General features: G+C 42.2%; 1 protein-coding gene across 7 annotated transcripts in view; it reads left to right on the top strand.

The window, feature by feature from the left end:
* The window catches only part of LOC141135237 (baculoviral IAP repeat-containing protein 1-like), a 183,235-nt gene that overhangs the window by 120,945 nt on the left and 35,931 nt on the right, over positions 1-26,359 (top strand). For 4 of the 7 annotated variants that reach the window (XM_073624416.1, XM_073624414.1, XM_073624413.1 and 1 more), the window contains 2 exons: positions 567-725; positions 5,654-5,740. The exons of 1 other annotated variant lie outside the window; for it this stretch is intronic. In XM_073624416.1, the coding sequence (XP_073480517.1) occupies positions 567-725; positions 5,654-5,740 (246 nt within the window). The remainder of the gene's footprint in view (positions 1-566; positions 726-5,653; positions 5,741-26,359) is intronic. 2 more of the 7 variants (XM_073624418.1, XM_073624415.1) reach the window with 1 other exon arrangement.

The following is a 26,359-nucleotide window of genomic DNA, read 5'->3' as shown; positions in this document are numbered from 1 at the left end:
TACCCTTTACTGCTCTGACCCTACATTCCACCTACAGACCCCCTTGTATTGCTCCTGTCCCTCTGTTTCCCTATCTGTGTTATCTCTATTTACTGCCTCTCTTCTATTGTAAATAATCTTATCAAAATGTGTTCAAGATTTTAAAAATATTGCCTGTATCATACACATGGCAAGATAATGTTACTCATACCTCCCAACTTTTTGAGATGGGAACAAGGGACACCTATTAGCAAAAGTATGTAGGGATAGGGCACACCCCTGCCACGCCCTTCCAAAGGAGAATTATAAAAAACAAATATGATTAGGTAAACCCACAAGTGCTTTTGAAACTTACAAGTGCAGAAATTTAAAAATTGGATGATAGGTTTAGCACTGGGAAACACTTTGAAAGATAAAAAGTCCATTTTATATACAACTATATAGATCAGACCAAAATGAGGGACAAATGAGGAGGAAAGAGGGACAATTGGACTTTGTTCCAAATCAGGAACAGTCCCTGGAAATCTGGGAGAGTTGGGAACTATGATCTTACTTAATTGTGTTTATTAATTATTCCTACATTGCAGTTCAGTTTCTTCGAAGCTTTGAAAACCTGGAATATCTGGACTTAGGTTTACAAAATGTGGATTGCAGTGATCTCATGAACTCACTTGTGACTTGTAAAAAGCTGAAAGAGCTTCATCTGCATAGATCAACTCTACAGGAGAGTGAAATAGCATTTTTGGGTAATGATTTGTTGCATTCGATTTATGTGTATTTGAGCTATAATTTAGTAAAAATAACAGTAAATGGTTCAGATATATAATGGAAGTGTCATTAAGCTTAAGGTATATGTTTTTTCTTTTTAATGTAATCTTTATTTGAAAATTTTTGCATTTTACAACATACAAAAGATATAAAAGAAAACACACAAGGAGGAGTAAAAACGTACAGAAAGAATCCTCGTTGGTGTCTTACGCATTACTCAATTTAACTGGTTAGAGAAAAAAATAAGGGGAGGGGTATGAGAGGGGGCAAAGGAACATCATGTTTCAACTTTGTCATATGAACACTAACATCAATGAATCGTCCCTGTCACTCCCCCCTGACATGACGCTAATGATGACTCAGACCCCAAAAACATGGATAAGAAACTGGAAGTAACCAAAAATAAAAGAAGAAAGTAAAATTGAAAAACACCAAACAGAACAAAAGAAACTAAACATATTAAGGCATCATTCCATGCTGGTTTGTTTTGTGTAGGGATCTGGAGCCCCTAGAATCCCAGCCCCATCAACAGGAGGGGCTGCCGCATGCATGGAGCCCTGAGAGCCTGGTGTGACTTTACTATATGGGCCACATCCAAGTGGCCCATATAGTATAAAACTTATCATAGCGGTCTTTACATTTTGCCATCCATTCCTCTGCAGCCATGATGTTATTCACTAAACGAATCCATTCAGTACATGTAGAAAGTTATGGTCTCTTCCAGTATATTGGAATTAACATTCTGGCCACATTGAGTAAATTAGGCATTATGGACTTGCATAATGTAGCATTGTAGCAAGGATTCCAACTGGAAGTCAGGGAGCTCAAGGTCTAGAATGGTCTTAATCTGGGCTTGTATATCTAACCAGAAGGGCCGTATCTTAGGGCACTCCCACCAGATGTGGAGGAATGAGCCGCTGAGGCTGCATTCCCTCCAGCAAGCGTCGGATACAGATGGGTATATTCTGGCAAGCTTAGAGGAAACACTACACCACCGGTAAGTACCGTAAAACTATTTTCCTGCATTTTTGTATCCACCGAGCTTGTATGCGTGAGACGGTAAAGGTGGTCCAACTTTCAGTAAAGACATGCTGAAGGTCTCTCTCCCACTCCCTTATGTATCCAGGCTTCCCTCCGCTCTCCAGTGGCTGTAGTAACTCATATAGTACAGATATAGTGTGTGGAATAGCCATGGTAGACATACAGAGCCGCTCAAAGGGAGACGCCATGGTAGGGGAATGGATATCTTGGGATAAGCTGCAAACAAAATGTTGGAGCTGTCTATAGCGCCATTCGTCCATAGGGAAAGATCCATACTGTATTCTCAATGTGGCCAGCAGCAATAAAACCCTGGTCTTGGATAAATCTGCCACATCTCCACTCTCCGTCGGCCAACCAAGGCCTGAAAAAGTAGGGATGTTCCCCTTCCCATTCAAGGCATCCCAAGTTGCCAGTACATGGGCGGCTATGGGAGAGGCAAGTATGGAAAGTCCCCTGCAGTCCCGGGGGATCCATGGGGCATGTGATAAACTGGTCGGCCTGCCAAGAATTTGTCAAGCAGGACCAAAAGTTTAGAAGTTACATTATGGTACCAATTCAAGATGCGTTGTAGCGCTAGCACTTCATAGTATTTGCGAATAACTGGGACACCCATACCCCCCTTGTTTTTAGGGCGTTATATAGTGCGGAGAGTCAAACAAGGGCTTTTCCCATTCCAAATATATTGCAAAAACAGGCTATTCAGGGTTGAAAAGAAAGGTCTGGGCAATGAAATAGGTACCATTTGCAAGTAGAACAGAATACAAGGTAACACGTTTATTTTTAAAACACTGACTCGGCCCATCCAGGAGAAGGCAGTGCGGTCCCAACTCTTTAGGTCCGCTCTGATAGTAGAAAGCAATTGGGCATAAGTGCAGGTGTATAACTGGGAGCAGCATGCGGGTAAGTAAACTCCCAAATATTTTAGCGAGATCTGGCACCAGGTAAAGGAAAAAGAGGCCTGCAGCTGTGTATGCAAACCATAGGGCAAATTCAGGGACAGGATCTTCGACCTATTATAATTTATTTTAAAATTGGACATCAAGTTAAAGTCCTTCAGTTCAGCCATGATATTAGGGAGAGAGATCAGGGGGTCTGGGACATAGAAGAGGACATCATCTGCAAAAGCAAATAACTTATGCTCTGTCGGCTCCACCATAAAACCTTTAATAGCATTGTTAAGGCGGATCTTATTAAGCAGTGGCTCGAGGGTAAAAGCGAAAATGAGGGGGGACAAAGGTAACCCCTGTCGAGTCCCGTTGCGGATAGGGAATGAGTCTGATAGTAGCCCATTCACTTTCACTTTGGCTTCCGGGGAGCTATAAAGGGAGGATATCCACGACAGCATGTTGGAATCCAGACCAAGTCTGGTCAACACCGTTTGCAGGTAAGTCCAATCCACCCTGTCAAATCCCTTCTCGGCATCAGTGGAAAGCAAAAGACAGGGGGGGCACGCGGCCTGTGATTCAACCCAATGAATTCACTGGATCACTCTTAGAATTGTCCCTGGCCTCCCTCCCCATAATGAACCCCGTTTGATTAAGGTGTATGACCATTGAAAGGATTGGTTTAAGTTGGTTGGCCAAAATTTTTGCTAATATTTTAATATCAGTATTCAGAAGTGAAATTGGCCTGTAATTCTCAGGAATGGAGTGATCTTTCCCTTCCTTGGGGAGAACTGTAATGTGGGCCATCAGCGCCTCCTTGGGCATCGCAGTGCCTTTAAGAAACACAAACCTACCATTAGGGTCCGCCAAATGGTCTAGCGGAACAAAGGGCCATTGTTTGTGAATAGCTATAGCAACCGCCCCACATTTGGGTCACAGGGAGTTGCCCAAGTACCATGATTTATACAGGTGAGTAGGGAGACGGGGGACCGAGTCAGTGCAAAACTGTGTTTCCTGTAAAAAAAGTATGTGTGCCCCCAGACGTTTCGTTTCAAGCCACAAAAACTGTGTTTAGAAGGGGAACCCAGACCATGTACATTGTACGATACGACTTTCAAGGAGGCCATGGTGAAAGGCAGCACTGGAGAACAACTGGGCCCCTATCAGGAAGAGAGAGAGACCCACAGCAACTTTATAAAATTATTTAAGTAGGCAAACTGAGTTATTGTAAAGTTAACTGACACATATTGACACTGCTAAGTTTGTCCTGGGCATCCAGGCATCAATGACCCCTGGTCATAAAGGGTTAAAGCCCAGCTTCAGCCAACAATGGTTCTCTTTTGTAGTTTTGCCTATACCTGGAAAAATAAATACTTACGTTCTGTCTTTTTGGGGGAGGTTAGAGCAGTATTAAACCCAAAAGTAGCTTACCAGTTCTTAGATGTGATGACTGGATTTGTTTTCTTTTTAGTCCTTCTTTCTTTTATTTTCAACTGGTGGTCCTGCCAGTAAGGGTTGAAACAAACCATTTACCACTGACAGGGGTGCCTACAATGATCAGCTTTTATTTATGTAAAACTTTTATTCCAAAAGAAACAACATTGTTGGTGTAATTGTTTAAAAAGTGTTATGCTTCAATTTGTTAGTGCATATAAATCTTCTAGTGCATCTACACTACCCCCCCCCCCCCTTTCAGACTGACAATGCTGCTACCCAAAGGTGTCTCTGTTGCTCCTTCTTGCAGACTGTAGGCTCCTTAGGGTAGAAAGTGTATATCTGGCCAGATCACCTGGTGAAAACAAAGTGAAAAAAGCCAAAAAAGAAAACAAACGCAACCACCACACCTAATGATTGGTAAGCTGCAATATACTGTATTACATTTTTCGGTTTAATACAGTTCCTGTTCTGGCAGTAAGTGTGGGAAACATTTTCAGAATAGGGACATGAAGTGCAATAAATACTTGGTGGGCTCTAATTCTTTCAAATCGTGTGAAATATAGTTTTGGCTGGAGTTGGGCTGCTCAAAACTCTGGATCTACTGACCATTCCATTTATATTAAACAAAATTCTTATTTTTTTTATCATTGGGTGAATTAAAATTGTCTAGGTTTGTATCAGGTTTACTTTAAATTACCAACATACTAGTTTCTATAACACCCTGGGCTGATTTAGGCAATATTTGTTCTAATTTTTATAGAGAAAGTCAATCGTCATTCTTAAAACAGCTAAAACATCGACATGCAGCTATATATAACCAAATTTAGAGGGCATACAGTAATAACAATTGGTTTTAAAGTGTTACTAAACCCACAACAGTAAAATCAGTCTTTATATGCAGTCAAGCATGCGTGTTATACTCACTGTGGAACCTAAGGGGTTAATCCTCTGATTTGTGTAAAAAGGTTGTTTGATCCTGTCTTCTCTGATTCTCCCCTTCTTCTACAGTCCCCAACCATCTCCTGATAGAATATAGCCTTGGGGGCAAGCTGCACATGCCCAGTTTGGTGTGTAATGCTAGAGAGTTTCTTTTTTTTTTTCTTGGTAGGGTGCATGTGATCAGCACAGGGCCAATCAGCTTTGTCCAGACAGAGGGCCAGGGGTCATGTAGCCTCATAGGACAGTCAGAAGAGAATGCAAAACTCCTCCTACTCCTCCTAAGCTTTAACCAGTGCTCGGCTGGACACCAATAGAAGTCACAAGAATGCTATATACTGCTGATTAGAAAAGGTATTTAGCAGTTAATATTTACTAAAATAATTGCATTTCCATGTTCTGTGTACTGTGGGAGATCAGATATAGTGAATGCAGATTCTGGGTTTAGTAACACTTTAAATCCTGCAATTGATCTTTTAGCAGAGAGTGTCTGCTTTTATCCCCTAAATCGGCTGGGCTGAGATTCTTGTCAGTGGCTAACTTTTTTGCATCCTTAATCTGCCCTACAGCCTATTAAGCACTAATTGTTATTATATGTTCCTGGACAGCAACAGAAATTAAGAACTTTACATCACTGAAATGTGTAAATCTGGACACGCTTATTGTTACAGAAAAAGATACAGCAGAGACCCTAGGTAAGCTTAATAAATGATTAATTCCTTTGCTAACATGTACAATAGGATCAGGGCTTTTTTTCAGTGGGAACGCGGGGGAACGCAGTTCCGGCACCTTCAGCACTGAATGTATGTAATGGCAAGGGGTGCTGGATTGTGTTACAGTGTCTATTGATGCTGGCTGCTGGGGGATCTATTGTTACTGGAGGTGCTATTTTTTTTGCAGGGGTTTATTGTTGCTGGGGAGGTCTATTGCTGCTGGGATACCTATTGTGACTGGAAGCAATCTATTTTTGCAGGGGGGAGGTCTGTTGTTGCTGGCGGTGGATCTGTTGTTGCTGGCGGGGGATCTATTGTTGCTGGGGGCGGGGTCAGTTGTTGAGGGGATTTACTGTTGAGGGAGCAGTCTATTGTAGCTGGCTGCTGGAGGGTCTGTTGATGCTGTCTGTGTGTGTGTGTGTGTGTGTGTGTGTGTGTGTGTGTGTGTGTGTGTGTGTGTGTGTGTAGGGGGGGATCTGTTGTTACTGCCTGGGGTCTATTGTTGCTGGAGGGGGGTACTGCTTTTCATGTTATTACAAATTCCCTACAAATTACTTAGTACCACAAATGTTTCTTGGTTCTGTATTTTCTAAAAGGGGCAGTATTTGGAGGTGGATAGAGGGTAGAACCAAGTAACTGTGCTCGGAGGTGGGTAGGAGCAGAGACAAGGGCTAACTCCGAAAGGCAGAGTTCCTGCACCTATTCTCTGAGAAAAAAAGCCCTGAATAGGATAATGGGAATATAAAGTGCAGCGCTAATTCATTTTGTGTGTATATATTAGAAAATTGTGCAAGTATGCAAACAGTAAGTATAATGCCGCGTACACACGGGCTGACTTTTTGACCGGACTGGTTCGACAGACTTTCCTGCGGACTTTCGATGGACTTTTGACAGACTTCTGATGGACTTTTTAATGAACGGACTTGCCTACACACGATCACACCAAAGTCCAACGGATTCGTACGTGATGACGTACAGCGGACTAAAATAAGGAAGTTGATAGCCAGTAGCCAATAGCTGCCCTAGCGTCGGTTTTTGTCAGTCGGACTAGCATACAGACGAGTGGATTTCTGGGTCAGGGAGTTACGACGTAAAGATTTGAAGCATGTTCCAAATCTAAAGTCCGTCAGATTTGCGACTGGAAAAGTCCGCTGAAGGTCCGGTGAAGCCCACACACGATCGGATTGTCCGCCGGATTTGGTCCGTCGGCGTCCGTCGGACCAGTCCGGTCGAAAAGTCCGACCGTGTGTACGCTGCATAACACATTGACTGTGCAAAATAAAATAAAGTGCTAGCTGCAAACAGCAATAAATAAATATAAATACAATTCATAGTTTGAAATCACTAAAAAGTCCATATATGTGAAATGGAATTGTGAATAAATAACCCATGAGGGAAAAAGCAAAAAACAGTCCAAAAAGGTGAAATGAAATCACAAGTGTTTAGGTAGAAATCAATGTTGAAATTAAAAATATATTCGCCCTCTGAAGGATAGGCCACCATCCAGTAAGAAATCACCATAGATTGTGAATCCACCACCGATGAAAAAAATCTACCGTATTTATCGGCGTATAACACGCACTTTTTTCCCCTTAAAATCAGGGGAAAACTGTGGGTGCGTGTTATACGCCGATCCCCCGCCGATTGTGAGCCTCTCGGCTGCTCTCGGCGGCTTTTGGATGCTCTTGGCTGTTCTCGGTGGCTTTTGACTGTTCTCAGTGGCTTTCGGCGGCTCTCGCAGTCCCGCGTGAGCCGGCAAAAGCCGCCGAGGACAGCCGAGAGCGGTCGAGGGCCACCGAGAGCGTCCGAGCGCCGCCAAGATATACAGGACATCCGTCTCTGTATCTCGGCGGCGCCATTTTTTAATGGCAAGGTACTGACAGTACAGACTGTCTGCAAATGCACAGGGGCAAGGCTGCAATTGAGACTGACAAGGATGCAATGATGGACACTGACAAGGATGCAATGATGGACACTGACAAGGATGCAATGATGGACACTGAAAAGGATGCAATGATGAACACTGACAAGGCTGCAATGATGGACACTGACAGGACACTGACAAGGCTGCAATGATGGACACTGACAGGACACTGACAAGGCTGCTGGACAAGGCTGCAGATGGACACTGACAAGGCTGCATTGATGGGCATTTAAATGTAAGTTTTTTTTCCTTAAACTTCCCTGCTAAAAGTTTTTTTCCTTAAAATTCCCTCCTAAACTTGGGGTGCGTGTTATACGCCGGCGCGTGTTATACGCCGATAAATACGGTAATACATTTACCGGACTCAGTGGACCCATTGCCAGCGGCATGGAGTCAAACAGGCATGGAACTGGGAACGTGGTCACTCTCATGAAACAACATGTGAGGTCAGCTTCCAGGCATGTACTGGCCATCGGGAAACAAGCAGAAAGCAGCAGGAAATATGACAGGAGGGGACATCAGCAACACCAGATGACATCAATGTACACGGTAATGGATCAGTGAAAAGTGTGAGGATCGGTTTTAGTGATAAGCTCTGTAACATTAAACAAAACTAGTTCTGAATGAAAGCTGTGAACCCTTAGGGGTTAACTTAGTAACAGTGCAGTTACCCTCCAAAAGTGACTGAAGGGGTTAGTTTGTACCTCTGATTTAAGAAAAGAGTCAGTAGAAGCTTCTCTCTCCCCTTATCTTAGTTTGCAAGTTTTGCTGTATTGCCTTCAACTTCCTGCTCTGGTGTGGCTGACCTGAGTGTCCAGAATCGTTACCTGAGGATCAGTATTCAGGATGTGTTTGAAATGTGGGGAGATAACATTATTTTATCACTATAGTAGAGCCACAGTATCTTATGCCATTGATATGAAACGGACTCTAGTCAAGTCACAAACAGCATTGCCTGGGTATCTATGGATGTGCTATATGTTTAAACCATTTATTTCTCCAATGATCTATTAGGGCCGGTTCACACTGCTGCGATGCGGGAACCCTGCGAATCCATTGCGGGTTCCCGCATCGCATGTTTCCTTGTGGCAGTTCACACTGCCCTATGCCAACTGCTGGGAGTGTCAATTAAAGTTAATGACACCCCCAAATCAGTTCGCAAATCACAGTGCTATCTGCAAACTTGGACATGAATCGAATCACAGGGGTGTGAACACCCAATGCGATCCGATTCTGCTGTGATCAAAAAAAGGGTCCTGTGCGAGTTCGATGCAAATTCAGCCATACAATCTTTTTGGCTGAAGTCGCATCGCACAGAGATCGCATGTGATTTTCACTGCAGCACGGTGTGAATCACATCCGATCTCTGACATTGCAGCAGTGTGAACCGGCCCTTATGCTGTCATGTTAGGTTGCAGTAAATTGATATAAGAACAGGATTAAAGTATCTGATTTCCACTGACAAGTCTAATAAGAGCGGTATTAGGATGCACTAATTTTCTTTTCCTCAGACCATGTACACTGACATGAGAGCACCTCCATATATGCCCAGTGCTGGGTGATATGTACATTATATTGATGGATTGCTGCTAAACTGATTCTTGGTGGATGCAGAAGGATATTTCTGTGGAGCTTTTCAGGGAGACATCTATTCATGATATTTAATGTATCATTATTTTAGGTATAGACATTGAGATTCATAGCAGCTGAATGAGGTCCACACATTATAGGGAGTGCAGTTTGACAATGCTGCCAATTTGTAATGGTGAAGGGTGAAGGCCTTATTGATTTAGTTCAGATCTAGAATGGCTTGTTATAGTTACAGTTTAGCCCCATTTTGTCCTTGTGTGTGGCCACATTTTTATCCAATTTTTATCTTTTCTACATTCCTGCACCATATACACTATATTTTCCAGTATGTCACTGGACTTCAAGTAGTTATACCATGAAAAATGATTATTGCCCCCCCCCCCCCCCCCCCCAGTTTTGACTGTGGTATCTTATGTGCCCCCATATATATTGTTCCTAGAGTCACCACTGTGTATTGCCTATAATAGAAATAAAGTAGAATGGCTAACAGACAGTGAAGGGGGGCTTGGGTGGCCATCAGGTTTGGCCATGTCCGGCCGGCATAAGACACACCTGTCATCTGCACTGCCCATCACCTCACTTCATAGTGCGCAACCTGGCTCAGCCTCAGCACCGCTGCATTGGTGAAAGGCAGCCAATGGCTGTGCAGCAATGCCGGTTTCTAAAATTCCAGCCAATGAGGATGTAGCAATATTTCTGCATTATGTTAGCCCTCCCACTTCACTTGTTCGCTTGTTTTTGTGCGTGTTTGCAAAATTAAAGTGGGCCGGTCAGGATGAAGTCCAGGGCCACATTTTTGTCCCAGTCCAGCCCTGTCAGCTTCCGTTCAACCTTGTCACCAGACCCAATCAGGGACTACACCATTCATAAAAGAATAAGGCTGCCACAGTGTAAAACCATCAACTATGTGTTTTATTGTAAAAGGTAGAACACTGTTATATCAATGATGATATAAACAGGCAAGATAAGGTATGTGATCACAGATACATCCAAGAAGCGCAGTAACGTGGAGCTAGTTCAGTCTACCCAACCGGTTTCGTTCAATAGAACATCATCTGGGGCATTCTCTCAGAGAAGAATCTTGGGAGTCTGCCAGCCATCTAATGTCTTTAAAGACACAGCAGGTGTTTCTATTTTTTTAGGCCCCATGCATACTGTGTGTTTAGCCCTGGTACATAGAGCTCAGGCATTTAGCTGCTCACAGAGGGTACATGTGCGTCATACAGCAACACTATAGGCAGCCTGTCGAACTGTATAAATGGCTGATGGAGCAGTGGCTGGACGAGCCTGGCTGGTGCACCCAGTGGTATAACCATTTAGAGCAGTATGCATCCAGGGACAATTGATGGAAACACAAGAAGTTTGAGTTCCAGTCATTCATCCAAGGGCGCATACTGAACTAAAAACAAAAGTACTACTTGGTGCACCGTTCAGCCCCATCCAGCCAAAGCAGCTGTCAGCCTCTTTTAGAGTTCCAAGGGCTGGTATTAGAGCTGTATATATTAGAAAAGCATAGAGAAAGAGAAGGTGAAATAAGGAAAGGCCCACCAGAGTAGAAGAACTGCAGTGTCAAAAGCAGATACTCCATATGAGGGGCTGACCAATGGTCAGCAGAATGCAGACCACTGGAGTTGCCATCAAACTGGACTCAGAAACCTCCTCCACTGCAGTGTGATTGTTCCTAGCCTTGCCCTGTGCTACATTGTGATCCTGCTCAGGCTCAGCAGCTCCACAAAACTCTGGATGCCATACTGAAAAAAAGTATCTGGAAGCTGGATATATAGGGAGGATGGAGGAAGGAGAGATGCATTCCAACTGCATGTGGTTTACCATGTATAGGAAAAAACAGCATGGGGACAGAAAGTAAGTTCAGTATTATGTTATGTTGACAATACACCTGGTAGAGAAATATTAAAATACCACCAGAGAGGCAACAGAATTGACTTCCTGCTATAATGCTTGCCCATCATATCCTTTTGATTAAAGTTTTGTTTTTAAAGTGTTTACGGAATATTATTTATACCTAGGAAGGTGGCAACTTGTACAAGGAATGAAACCTTTTTATTCAATTTGTTGAAGAATGATTTTGTACAGATATCATTATTGGTACAAATTGCGAAATCTAAACAATCAATTGGTCTTGTCAGTACAAGGGGATGGATGAATACCTTGATTAATAAGGATCTAATTGCTACCAAAAGTTTCACATTAAATATCATCCCAGTCCCAAATAAAGGAGCATGCCATTTATATACCTCACTTAGCGTTCTGGGAATATTAGCATAGATTACACCCTCCTTCCAATGGGATATAAAAAGACTAGCTAAACTATGTGTGTATTTCCTGACGCCAACATGACAGCATACATATGATATAGCTCCGCCCCTATATCCACCCACAGGACCTGTTTAGCTCTATAAAAGTCTGACTGAGAGCTATCTTCTCCATTGTCCTTTTTGTCCTCAAATATCAACACCTACAGACTGTTACACCCAGGATAAGCTCTTACCTGACAACTATGTTGGGTTCAGCCTCTCCCAGAACGTAGTCCCTCATCTTAGGTTGCTAAATGCACCAACAAGGTGGGGAGCCCCTTTTGGGGGTCTTTTGGGGCAGAGGTGTTCTCTAATCAGAGATGATATCCCTCTTGTGGCATGCCTGCTGTGGGGTCCGGATCCAACACCTGGGACTGCATGATGTCTTCTCTCCTATGGAACTCTTTCCAGGTCTGTCTGGTTTTCTATAAAACGTTTTTTTTTTTTTATTCTTCTTGCTCTCATGACTCTAAGACCCCATACACACTGTGCAGCTTAGTTGTCTGATTTCCTTTAGGTTTGCCAGGACCATGTAGTGTAGGGGCCTGTCTGATTGCATACAAATTGAGGCTCTTAAGGTTTGACCTCTTATTGTGTGGTTTTGGCAAATCTGAGGGAAAAAAAAATCTGCAGAGGATTGTATGATGCCATGTAGTCCCCGTTAAACTTTTCAGTTCTTCCACCAGCATGAGCCTAACACCACATAACCAAGACCACTGCAATACCAGGTAAGGGCCAACTTTGGGTAAGTAAGAAGATGCGGGAAAAAGAGTGCTTTCTGCCCTGACGAGCGTGCCTTCTTGTCTATTGGAGCTCTGGCCGCTCACCCTCCCGCTCTAGGAGGTCCAGAGGCCCTCTGGATCCTCAACATATTCCAGGGCAGAAAGTGACTCCTCCAGTCTTGGCAGACCCCAGTACAAAGGGCGCAAATGTACGTTTAAGAGAAAGCACACAGTTTCTCCTCTGAGGGCTCAGCGCCCGAAAGGCAAATGTTGGTCATGTGGAGATGACGCTATGCCAAGAAAGCTACTTTGCAGCAACTGCTTCAGGCAGTTTGCCAGAGACCAGCAGTATGAGAGTCAGGAGGTGTCAACCTTGCTCAAGAAAGTAGTCCGCGACCCCCTGGCAGAATTTTCTGGTCGTCTTGGACAACCAGGCGACAGAAGCGGACGAACAGAGTGTGGGCCCTGCACCAGGTCTAAAACAAGCCATTCCACTCTCTAACTAGAGAGGTACCAGGCACTTCAGGGGTTATTCCAGTCCAGCGGATTAGGCGGGCTAATTCCCCAGACCTAGTATCACAGCCAACCTTACAGGCAGAGGGAGAAGATACCGCCTCCTCCTCGGCAGAGGATTCTGAAGGTTCAGGCTTTGATTTTGCGACGATACCACCATTTATTAAGGTAGTAAATGCTGCACTGGAATAGGAGGATCTGGAACCTCCTCCAAAGAAGTAGAAAACGTGTTATCACACACCATACAATCTGATTTTAAATTGTGTGGCAATCGCTGCACAACACGCATTAGGTGCCTTTACCCTTTTTGGGCACCCCAAATGTGATGCGATTCTGCTGTGATTGTCATGTGGGAGAACGCGCCTTTATGAACATTGTGCGGAGCTTGTCACCCCTAAATAGGAGCAAGGATTTATTTTTGCACGCATAGGGCAGCCAAGTGAATGGGCCACCCCATGTGGGTTGCAAGATTAAGTGCAAATCGTTCTTTGAAAATCGTATAGCGGGAACACTTGTCCCCTCTACGTGATAATATCAAATGCCTCTGAAAAGTGATCTAAGCACAGATCGCTTTTCAGTGCAGTAGCAGAGCCTGCTGCAAGTGTGAACAAGCCTTTGGGTTCCATAGGAGGAACCTAAAGAAACATGTAGCTACCATTCCTCTTATGACAAAAATAAGAGGCCTGTTTCAGAAGGAATGGGAGAAGGGGGAGAGAAAATCCTCCTCAACCAATAGGTTGCAGACATTGTATGCAGAGTAGGATGCGGCTCCTTTATCTAAGTCACCAATGGTGGATGTGGCAGTCACCAGACTGGCCAAGAATGTGACACTTCAAATGGAAGATTCTTTCTCCTTTTGCAATATCCTTGATAGACACATTGACATGGACATAAGAAAGTTTTACCTTGCGGCAGGTGTTTCTTGTAAGTCCGCTGTTTCTTTAACATCCATAGCAAGCGCTATGCGAGTGTGGGCGCAGAACTTGGAGTATGCGATTGATTTTTTTTTACTTTTGGCAGCTGGTTTTAGCTGCCAAAAGTAAAAAGAATCATCAAGGCTCTTGGTGAGATATAACGCTTGATGGACTTTGTAGGTAAGGCAGCTATAGACATCATTCAATGGTCCTCCAGAGCCATGCTCAGCTCAGTCATAGCCAAACGAGTGTTGTGACGGCTGACCCATCCTCAAAAGCAGAATTGTTGTAAACTGCCTTTTGATGGGAAGGGGCTGTTTGGCCAAAAACTGGAGACTGCCATCTCCAGGGTTACAGGAGGAAAATGGGGTCTTCTGCCCTAAGATCGAAGGTCCAGATGCCAGAGGGCGCAACCATCCAAAGGAGCACCAAACAGGTACCAGGATTTCAGAGGTTTTCGCCCATCCAAGGACTCCAGAAGGGGTTGGAGGGGTACACAGTCAACCTTCGTAAGATCGCAGAGAGCTAAGGCCCCTGCGGCTCCCTCAGATATCCAAAAGCCCTTTTAATGCCAGGCTGATCAAAGTGGCCCAGATCTGGCAAGATCACTGCCAAAACGAAGGTTTCAGTCCACAGTGGTGCAAGGCCATTATTGGCTGTTCAAACGGCAGCCTCCAGAACGACCTCAAGAGGCTGAATCAATTTATCTGGATAGAGAGACTCAAGATGGAGTCTCTCCATACCATAATCCAGGTTATTTAACCAGGAGACTGGAGGATTTCAGTGGACTTCCAGGATGCCTACCAGCATGTCCCGATCCCTCAGTCATACCAGAAGTTCCTCAGATTTGAGTTGGGGGACAGGCATTACCAGAGCCAACTGGAGCCTACACAGAATATGGTCTGGAAAAAGGATAAAAGAAACTGCGCTAGAATAAATTGAGTAAATGGCTGGAGAACTCGTTTCCAATCGGCACATCAGACTTCAGGCTCTTTTTAAACTGCAACATTGTAAGTGTATTACTTTCTTTTAAACAATAAATACTCACAAGGTTTTACACTATATTGAGCGCTTTTATTATTTTTTATGTACCACGCTATACATGTGAGGGTCTGATTGCCCATGAGGTGGTTGCCCAGTATTCGCGACTGCGCCTGCTGTCTTTTGGAGCTAAGTTGTGATCCATCACATGCATTCCTTGATCCTCTGTTATGGGGGATCATGGTGATTTGGTAAGAGTTTATTCCTGCTGGTTTGGTGGTTGATTCAACACAGTTTCCTGCTCATAGAATTTGAGGACGGCTTTTTCACATTTTTATGGACTTTTATTTCACAGTGCACTGGTGTTACTCATTTGTTCATAATGTTTTGATTTTTGATTTTCAATCAATTTACTTTGTGCACCTATGGACTTTATATGTGCTATTTCACTAATATTGATGTTAATTTTTGATTCATTTATGGACATATTAATGATTTTTTTGGTCATCATTGATTAGTTCTACTGTGGACTCAGAACCATTTTGACCCTCATCACATTTTTTTGACTTATTGTCACGTTATACACAGGATTCCTATAAAGTAAGCTCATTGTTTTACAGTAGTGTTTATATAGGTAAATATCATGAAATTTCAAATATTAAACATTGGGTTCACGTAAACCTAAATTAAAGATATATATCATTTCCTTAGTTACTTTTGTAGGTATTTAAATGATTTATACCTACTATACATATTGTTTACAGGTAGAGAGTATATAGGTCAAATAAATTCTGATAATGAGCTTTAATCGTAAGGTGGAGAAAAGGAAAGAGAAAGAAGAAAAAGGGTAGAAAGGCAGAGGTATGGTCCACAAGGTTGTCCCGCTCGTCAGTTTATTATTCTTTTTAGTTCTCTTTGAAGCCTTAGAATGGGTGTCTCTGTAAGTCATTTAATCTGCTACCATGGCAACAGGACAGAGTCATTGAAATTTGACAGGAACTGTTGTTTTATCCAAGGATGCCAAAGTTTTTCAAATTTTGGAATTTGATTTTGATCGATGGCTACCATCTTAGCATGGGACATTGTATTATTCATTCTGTGAATTGTTTCTGCTAGTACCAATGTAGGAGATTTCCATGCCTTGGCCACTGTTTGTTTTGCAGCCGTTATTAGTTGGATCATAAGTTTGAATTGAGAGAGTGTTAACCATTCCGGTTTTAGATTAAGTAAAGCTATATATGGATCTGGTTGTATTATTTTTTTAAATATTTTAGATGCAATCACGAAGACTTCCTTCCAGAAGGTTTGGATTACTGGGCACGTCCACCATATGTGTAAATGTGTGCCTATTTCTGGGCATCCTCGAAAACAAAGAGCTGAGGTATTAGGTGAATATTTTGCCACTCTAGCGGGTACAAGGTACCAGCGAGTTAGGACTTTATAATTTGTCTCCAGTGCTAAGATGTTGGGTGAAGATGACTTAGATGTGAGCCATATGTTAGACCAGTCCGTGTCTTCTAAAGTTCGTCCCAGGTCCTCCTCCCACCTCTGAACATAAGAGGGTCTATTAAGATTTACTACTCCATATAATTGATTATAAAGTGATGAAATTGTACCTTTAGCAAATGGATCTTTTGTACAGATTGATTCAAAAATGGATAATTGGGATAGTGGTGTATCCCCCTTTAGGAATGGTGTATAGAAATTTTTGATTTGGAGATATCTAAATATCTCAGAGTTTGGTAGATCATATATTTCTCTAAGCGATGGGAATGAAAGGAATGATTTAGATGCTATGAAGTCATTTAGTGTCTGAATGCCTGATGTTGTCCAAGCTTTAAAAGAATTTGGGTAGATCCATGCCGGATAAAAGGCCGGATTTCTGATAAAAGAAAGGAGAGGATTGTGTGGAGATTGTAACTGATATTTGGTTTTTAGTTTATCCCAGAGAGATAAGAAGTGTTTAGTTATGGGATTATGAATTTTAAAGCGGTCTTTAGGATCAAGCCATAACAAGTTTGATATTAATAGAGGGTCATTTTCTGAAGCCTCTATAAATACCCATAATGGGATTTCCTGTTTTGCATGGTATTTGGACAGACTGGCCAAATGTGCTGCTCTGTAGTAGTTAGTAAAATTAGGGTATCCCAGGCCTCCTTTATTTTTGGGAAGATGTAGTGTGTGTATAGGTATACGTGGTTTAGAAGAGCCCCATATAAACGAAGTTGCTCTTTTTTGTACTATTCTCAAAAAATAGGAAGGAATTGGAATAGGGAGGACTCTGAATAGATAAAGCAATTTGGGTAGAATAGTCATTTTGATTGCATTAATCTTCCCTATCCAGGATAAAGGAAGTTGTAACCATTGTTTTATTAGATTTGTGATCTGTCTTAATACAGGAGGATAATTGGTTGAGAATAAGTCAGAATGAGATGCTGTTAAATGAATTCCAAGATATGGGATTGATTTTTCTGCCCATGTGAATGGGAGTGCAGCCCTAGCCGGGATCAGTTCCATGTTTGTGAGCGAAATATTAAGCACTAGGCATTTCTTATATCCTTAGATGCAGACAAGCAAAGAAAATATTTCCACCGCTCAGGCTGACACTGACCCAGGTGTAAGTAGAAGTTTCAGAGCAGAAGAGCTCCAGGTGCTGGCTGAATGCTAGGCAAAGCAGGCTTGAATGGAGGAGAAGATTCGGATGCCGCACACCGGATGTAGTCAAAATAACAAGACTGTCATGCAGAAAGTACAGATAAGCTTATCTGTACTTTCTGCATGACAGTCTTGTTATTTTGATGATCCCATTTTTTCAATAAAGTGAAAATTTTTTGACTACATCCGGTGTGCGGCATCCAAATCTTCTCCTCCATTCAAGCCTACTAGGCATTTCTTAGGATTAATCATAAGGCCGGATAGGGCTGCAAATCCATCAAGAGCTGGTATTAAGTTAGGACCAGAGACCTGTGGTGATGATAGAAAAAGTAATATATCGTCTGCAAATATACATAATTTGTGTGTAATACCTCCTACTTCAATGCCAGTTATAGTTTGGTTTGTTCTGATGTATTGGGCCATGGGTTCGAGTATAAGGGCAAATAATAAGGGAGATAATGGGCAACCCTGTCGGGTACCTCTTTCGATATTAAAGGCATCAGATTTGTATCCAGCATATTTTATATAGGCTTTGGGTTTATTATATAATGCTTTGATCCATGTTAAAAAGTGGGGTCCAAAACCCCATTTTTGTAATGAATATTGCATATATTGCCAGGATACTGTGTCAAATGCCCTCTTAATATCGAGAGATAGAAAACATAAAGGGATTTTCCGCTTTTTAGCAATATGTGCCAATAACACTGCCCTGCGTATATTATCGCCTGCCTGTCTATTTGGCATGAAGCCTACTTGATCTCTATGTATTCATTTTCCTATAATGCTATTGAGGCTATTGCTATTATTTTTGCTAATAATTTAATATCAAGGTTTAACAGAGAGATAGGCCGATAATTTACACAGGAAGTATCATCAGAAAGGGGTTTTGGGATCATACAAACAATTGCCATTAGTGTTTCTTGCCGAAAAGCATGTCCTTCTAGAAGTTTGTTAAAAGTTTCAGTGAGAATGGGAGAGAGTATTTCTGAGAATGTTTTATAGTATAAAGCCGAGTAGCCGTCTGGGCCTGGTCTTTTGTTAAGTTTTAGGTCTTTTATGGCGTTAGCAACTTCGTCTATAGTTATAGGCTCATCCAAACTGCTTTTTTGATTCTGAGACAACTCAGGTAAGGTTATTTTTGAGAAGAAGGATTCAGCCTCTGTAGGATTAAATTCATTGTTTGTCTTGTATAAAGTTGCGAGATGTGAGTGAAATTTATGGACTATTTTAACTGGATTACAAGTATAAACATTTTTTGATAATTTCAAACGTATTGGTTTGAAAGATTTGTTAGTTGAATTTAATGCCCGAGCCAAATATGTACCTGGTTTGTTTGTATTCATGTAGAAATTGTGTTTGGAGCATTTGAGGGATTTATCAACTGACTCAGTGAGAAATAGATCGTATTCCAATCTAGATTTTTCCAGATGAGATTTTGTACTCTGAGATGGATTATCTTGGAATGATATGTAGGCTGCATTAAAATTGAGTTCTAGTTTTTTTGCTAGATTTTTGCGTTCCCGTTTAAATAGTGCCATTTGTCTTTGTATTGTACCAAGCAAGACAGGCTTATGAGCTTCCCACAGTGTTATTGGGGAGATGTCTGTTGTATTATTAATTGATATGTATTCCTTTAAAGCTTGTTCAATGGCCATCTGATGTAGTGGGTGTTTGAGCATTATGTCCGGTAAGTACCACGTTGGGTCATGCGCTTTTGGTATGGCTGAGGCTATAGTAGTGTATACTGCATTATGGTCAGACCACGGAATCGGAATTATATCTGATGCAATAATTTCTGGTATCATTCCTATTGTTAGAAAAATATGATCTATTCTGGTGAAGGTTTGATGAGGGTGCGAGAAATAAGTGAATTTTTTTTTCATTGGGTTACTTTCTCTCCATGAATCTACCAGATTGTATTTGGAAAGAAGTTGAGAAAAAGGTAATCTAGAGGTTATTTTGGATGGTGTAAAAGGTGATTTATCTAGAAATGGGAGGAGGACCTGGTTCGAATCCCCACACATTATCACTGTTCCTATTTTGTGTGTATTAATCACTTGTAATATATGTGAGAGGAATGGTGTAGGTTGTTTGTTAGGAGCGTAGTAGGAAATCACCGTGATTGCTGTATCCATTATATAACCCATGAGTATCAGGTATCTACCTTCTGGGTCTTTAATTTCTGATGATAAGGTGAATGGTGTGGATCGGTGAAATGCAATTAGAGTTCCCCTTTGTTTGGTACAGGCAGAAGCCGTGTAAATTTGTTGATAAAAAGGAGAAATATATTTTGGAGTAGAATCTTTGGTGAAGTGTGTTTCTTGGAGGCATACTATGTGAGCCTTCTTGTTATGGAAAGTACGGAAGGCTTTGGTCCTTTTTTGAGGGACATTTATTCCCTGAACATTCAGGGAAAGTATATTCAGTGGTGCCATGGCAACAGATCAAATAGTTTTGACTTACTTTTTGTTATGCAGAGCTGACTTCGCAGATCAACCTGTGTGGACTGAAGAGATGAAAAGATAGAAAAGAAACCAGTGAATTCTGGAGTAAAGAGTAAACAAAAAACATATGAGATTAGATGATACATTGTATAAATTATTTTTTGCAAGTAGTCACAATTTACCCGTGAAAGAGAATAAATATCTCTCTCAGGGGAATAAGTGCCTTCGTCACACTCCCACATAATATGGTTGGGAGAATGAGGAGGTCTAATGGGGGTACACGGATCTTCCGCTTACAGGAGAGAAGTGCTATGTCAAAGGACATCAAAATGATGATTCATTAATTGGAGTGCAGAATATAGTTTTTGTTGAAATTATTTATTCCCGGGTGGTTGTATATGGTTAGTCTTGCCCTAGGCTAAATAATTCAGTTAGAAAGGTACTGTTAATAACTTTGGTATTGATGAAGATAGTTTGAATTATTTTGGGATTTTAACCCTTTTAGAGTAAACAATTACATATTTTATTCATATGTAACTGTTTAGATATGTTAACTCATAAAATTGAGGTTGTATTGCTTCAGATTAGAATAAACAAAAACATAGTTCTAGGAACTAGTTAGGTAATAATATATTTGTTTTAAGAAAAGAAAGAAAAAGCTTCCATTACTTCTGGATTATTGAACATATTTGTCCTAAAAAGTAATAAATCTATTGTTATTACCTGAAAATATATAACTGAACAAGAATTTCCTTATTTCACTTATATATTCTAAGGCTATATGAATCAGAAGTAATAAGAAATATAACTGGAATGTAACATGATCCCACACAGTGTGTGACTATCAGAATGCAGTTACATTCAGTTATAAATACAGGTTTTTTATAGAGAACCATCTCTTAGTATAATAAATGAAGAGATATCAGGAATTAGGATGTCAGTCCATTGAATCTTCTTGGTTCATAGATGATGTGGCATAACGGCCTCTTTTGTGAGAATGATGATTCCCATCAGGGCTGGACTGGGACAAAAATTTGGCCCTGGACTTCATCCAGACTGGTCCACTTTGACAGGTCTCTCCCATGCCGGCTTGCCACCCAAGCCCCCCCCCACTAGCCATTAGCCGTTCTACATTATTTCTCTTATAGGCAGTACCAGTGGGGAAGCTAGACATTATTTCACCTGGGGCAAAGAATCAGTTTGGCCCCCCCCCCCCCAATGGGACAAGATTAGGCAGGAAAGTGAGGCCGCCCTCCTTCCAGATCGTATGATGAGCTTCTCAGTGTTGACTCCTGAGCATCATGTCTGTATTCAGGCGCGCTGCATAACTAGCCAGGGAGAGGAGGCGAGCACTGCGGGGGGGGGGGGACAGAGGCCCGGAGGGAGGCAGCGGTCCACTGTCACTGAAATCGGCCCACTGAGCCATCGGCCCACCGGGAAACTCCCTGTAGTCCCAATGGCCAGTACATGCCTGATTCCCATTTTGTTCTGAAATTTTCTGGGTGCTGCCTGAAGGTGAAGATGATGCCATTCTTCTGCGTGTGGGAGAGTTGCTGCTTGTGGGTTCTGTCAGATTTAATTTTAAAAGGGTTTGTTGTAGTTCATCTGCTGATCTGCTTCTGTAAATTGTACCTTGGTAGTTAAATCTGACTGAAAAGGGGAAGCCCCATTGATACATAATGTTGTGGCGTTGCAGTTCCATTAGTTGGGGTTTCATGGATCGTCTTTTAGTAATAGTAAGTTGGGATAGGTCAGCAAAAATTTGATAATTGTGTCCTTGAAAATTAAGTTCCTTTTTTTCTCTTGCAGCAATTAGTATTTGTTCTTTCGTTCTGTAATAATGAAATTTTGTGATTATATCACGTGGGGGTCCATCTTTCTTTTTGGCTGTGAGGGCTCTGTGTACTCTGTCCAGTTCTAAACGTTCAATAGGGATATCTGGCTTTAGTTCTTGTAATAGAGCAGTAATAGTAGATTGCAGGTCTGTCACAGTTTCAGGTATTCCCCTTATGCGCAAGTTTGAACGTCTGGCTCTATTTTCGTAATCTTCGAGCTTAGTTTGAAGTATTAAATTCTCTTCTTTTAATTGTTCCAATTCTGTTATATTTTCTTGGGTTGTAATTTCAATTTCATCCATTTTTATTTCTAAGGCTGCGGTGCGGTTTCCCAGCTCTCTTATTTCTTTGGTTAGGCTTTTTGTTATTTGGTTTGAGGTTTGTTTTAAAGCCTTATGAAGCATCTTTTCAAATTGTAATAATATTACTGGGGATGCTGAGGAGGCTTGTGGAGAAGTTTGTGAGAGGATTTGTTCTGTATCTGACTCAAATGGAGAGTCTTGCTGTGACATTTTCTGTCTGTGAGAGCGCCCTGATGCTGTATATTGTGAGGTGACTGGAGCTGCTTTAGTTGCAGTGAGTGCCTGTGAGCTCTTTGTGAGGTGAGTTTTATTTCTGCCACGGCTTCCTCCCAGTACCATATTTCCTGCCCAAACTTTCACAGTTTGTTCCCTGGGGCAAAAAGGTTCAAATGGATACCTTTTGAGCCTGCAGGCTCCGCTTTGTCCTTCTCTTCTCTCCTCAGCGGTGCGGAGCTCTAACAATGCATGTCTGCTCCGCTAGACTCCGCCCATCTCCCCCATACACAGGATTCCTATACATTATTTGAACAATAGGTGGTTCATATATGTTACTTTTTGATTCTAGTTTAGAATCATATGGGTAGCGCGATTCTATTATTTTCCCACAGAATATGGTCTACCTAGGGGCCCAATTCAATACTCGGGCCTCCAAAGTTTTTTTGCTACTTCGGAAACTCCCCAAAATCAGGGAGAAGTTCCAAAAGGCATTGACTGCACCAGTGATGTCAGCATCCCAGTAAATGAGCCTTCTCAGGACGATGGCTTCATGTATCCCGATGATCCCCTGGGCTCACTGGAAACTCAGAGTTTTCCAACAAGGCTCCCTTATGCAGGGGAAAAGAGTTAGTCTAGCCCAGCCAATCAGGATCACCAGTCGAATGCGCCAGAGTCTGGTGGTAGAGGAAACAAACAGCATATCGTCTATTAGGGCCACAGCCATGGATCATTGTTACCACAGATGCCAGCGCAGCAGGGTGGGGCTCCACCTGAGAACAACTCAAAATCCAGGGCAGAGGGGAATTTCCCACTCAGGGCCTAGTTTTCAATATTCTGGAACTTCGAGCAGCATTCATGGCGTTGGCCACCTTGCTGCCTCACATACAAGGTCGCCCAGTCCTGCTCCATCTGGACAACACGGCAGCAGTGTCCTACATACAGCAACAGGGCGAGACGCACAGCCAATCCCTCTTGAGAGAGGTGGAACAGCTCATGACATTGGCACAGCAAAATCTCCCAGATTTGAGGCCCATATATCTTCCAGGCTGTCAGAACTTGGAAGCAGATTGCTTGTCCAGACAATTTAAGGAACCCACTGAATGGTCCCTTCACCCCGAAGTATTCAAACAGATCATCCACGAGTGGGGGTGTCCGCAACTGGATCTTCTTGCCTCAACCAACTTCAAGATGAGCCGGTTCCTCTCACGCTACCCTCATCCATTAGCGGAGGGGACGGATTGTCAGGGTTGAGCTCAGCCCTTCCTTCTCTGAGCTGGCCGCTCACCTGTCGGCTAATTGCCAGCTCCTATCTCTCCACAATTACTCAGCTGTTGATGATATCCTGCTCGTCAGTCCTGCCTACTCACCTTAGTCAACATCACAGAGACGCTCGCCTGCATTCCTGTCAAAAGACTTGCTTGGCTGACATCCCTACTGGCTCCAGATCCTGCTTGCCGTTTTACTACACTCATCTCTGGCTTCCTGACGTTTGGCTTGTCTGACTATCCGTTCCAGTTCCTGAACTCTGGCTATGTTTTGACTACCTTTGTTGTATTTACTTTTATTATTAAACAAGTGTGATTTAACTGTACTTCTGTCTCGGTCTGATTTCATGGTTTCTGCCACGGATGCCTTGACCCATCCTTAGGTTGCACAACTGTCCTATGCCTTCCCTCCAATTTCTTTAATCCTGAAATTCCTGAGGAGATTGTTGACAGAGAATTTGACAGTCATCGCAGTATTGCTTACCTACTTGCCTCGCAGAACATGGTTCTCTCTGGCAATGGATCTCAGCGTGTGCCCACTGATCACTCTGCCGGTGACTCATCTCCTGTTGCAAGGAGATATCCTACATCTGCAACCATCACGACTGGCCTTAGCGGCCTGAAAGGCAGGGGTTACAAGAGTTAGGATGTTCTCCAGAGATTGTTAGAACTCTACAGAGTTCCAGAAAGGGGTCAACCAATGCCATCTACTCCAGAATATGGAATGAATGGACGTCAGTTTGACACTAGTGACCAAAATGTATCTCAAATCCTGTCTTTCCTGCAATCCGGATTGGATTTGGGGCTCAGCCTAAGTTCGCTTAAGGTGCAAATTTGAGCCATCTCAGCTTTTATAATTGGATCACTTTGTCCCAAAAGTGGCATTGATATTTTATCTCTCCAGTGAATGGGTGCTTCCAGCCTCCCCAGCGGAATCAGAATCTGATCTGCACAAGTTGGACATTCCAAAAGTCCTCAAAGCCTTATCTCCAGGCTACTTCTACATTCAGACGTTCTGATAGACTTTTCATCATACCTACCGAAAAATTTAAAGAGAAAGAGGCCTCGGCTAGAACCATCTTGGTCTGGATAGTAAAAAGTATTCACTGGGCATATAGAGCGGCCGGGAAGGATCCTCCGGATGTGGTTAGAGCTCACTTAACGTGATGTCTTCTTCTTGGGCGACACGGGCAGGAGTGTCTCTGGAGACAGTCTGCAATGCGACTAGCTGGTCATCACATCATAAATTCTTAAAACACTACAGGGTGGATCCAGCAGCTTTTACTTCAGTAGATTTTTGGAAGAAAACTATCCAAGCTTCTATGTCTATTGTCAAATAAAGACTAAGTTTGCAGCATTAAACCCTCCCTCTTAAGAGCTCATTATGTATCATATGTATGCTGCCATGTTGGCATCAGGAAAATGGAAAATTGTATCAAATACTTACCGTAATTTTCCTTTCCTGACGCCAATACATGGCAGCATACGAACCCTCCCTCTGATCTTTGTGCTTTATACAGAGAATGGGGGGAGGTAACTCTCAGTCAGACTTTTATAGAACTAAACACGTCCTGTTGGTGGATATAGGGGCGGGGCTATATCATATGTATGCTGCCATGTATTGGCGTCAGGAAAGGAAAATTACGGTAAGTATTTGATACAATTTTCCTTTTCCTCCCACTGCAGCCCCAATTGTTTCAAATAGTAAGCACTTTTATATCAAAAACAATTATATTGTAAAGAAAATCTTAAACAATCAAATATAATTTATTTTTGAATTGTGGCTAAAGACTTAATTGTAAACCCACTCCACTCACTCACAATTGGTCAACCAAGAGGATATTTCATGTTTTCGTGCAACTTAAGTATATAAATAATAAATGACCAGAATTTCATGGAAGTTGGAATCAAATATTTTACTTCACGTTTAAACAGAATGACAAAATGAAAACCCTTATCCACTACGTTTTTTTTTTTTTTACTGGATCATGAAATTGTTGCTTAAAAATGTATATGTAGAGGTGTCTGATAATGAAAGATTCATAGTCATATTTGTTAAGAACCACAACCCACCCCACTTTATCTGTCTGACGTATCACAATGTCATCCCTTTTGGTCTTGTTCTCTTTTCCTCTTTTTATATATGGTGAATTAAAAGAATGTTTTAATTGAATACTCTTATCATATATTGCAAACCTCTTAAAAGCTTCAACAAAGTGATTATTCCCAATTGGGGAATTAAATATTGAACAGTTTCTCAGACCTAGGAAAATATATTTCTTTCTCAAACATCACGGGACACAGAGCCACAGTAATAACTGATGGGTTATATAGGTATGACTAGGTATTGGACACTGGTCACACCCTAAACAGGAAGTTAAACCCCCTATATAATCCCTCCCCTTACAGGGATACCTCAGTTTTTACGCCAGTGTCTTAGGTGTTGGACGTGTAAAGATGTCCTGTGCTGAAGCTCCAAAGGGAATATCCTAAATCCTATACTGGGGCAAGCCAGGCGTACCAGATCCATTCAAAGTGTCTTTTCATGGCCGAATTGGATGGTACCCGGGCCTTGTGTCCGAAGAAATGAGGTTTTACCTGTAACGCTTCATTTTTTAGAGAGCTGGACCCCGCATATCAGACAAGGGTCTTTAACACCTTATTTCTGGCTAGGTGCTTTACAGAGCCATAACTGCAGGATCCCCCTATTTGTAGGGGGCCCCAGTTTCTAACGTTTTTTTTTAAACGGTGCCCACCGTGAGAGGTGAAGATTGGGTCTGTGTACAGAACCCTGCGGCTGGATAAGGTAAGAGGAGATTCCACAGAATTTTGAATTCTAGTAGGTTTTCTCCTTTAAGGTAAATGCATGCTATGCCTATTGTGACCACCGCGGGCTGCCAAGAGCACATACCTTCTCATGCTGAT

The sequence above is a fragment of the Aquarana catesbeiana genome, linkage group LG01, assembly GCF_042186555.1.
Source record: "Aquarana catesbeiana isolate 2022-GZ linkage group LG01, ASM4218655v1, whole genome shotgun sequence".
Lineage (NCBI taxonomy): Eukaryota > Metazoa > Chordata > Amphibia > Anura > Ranidae > Aquarana > Aquarana catesbeiana.
The sequence above is the reverse complement of the archived record's forward strand: the minus strand, read 5'-3'. Positions and strand labels throughout refer to the sequence as shown.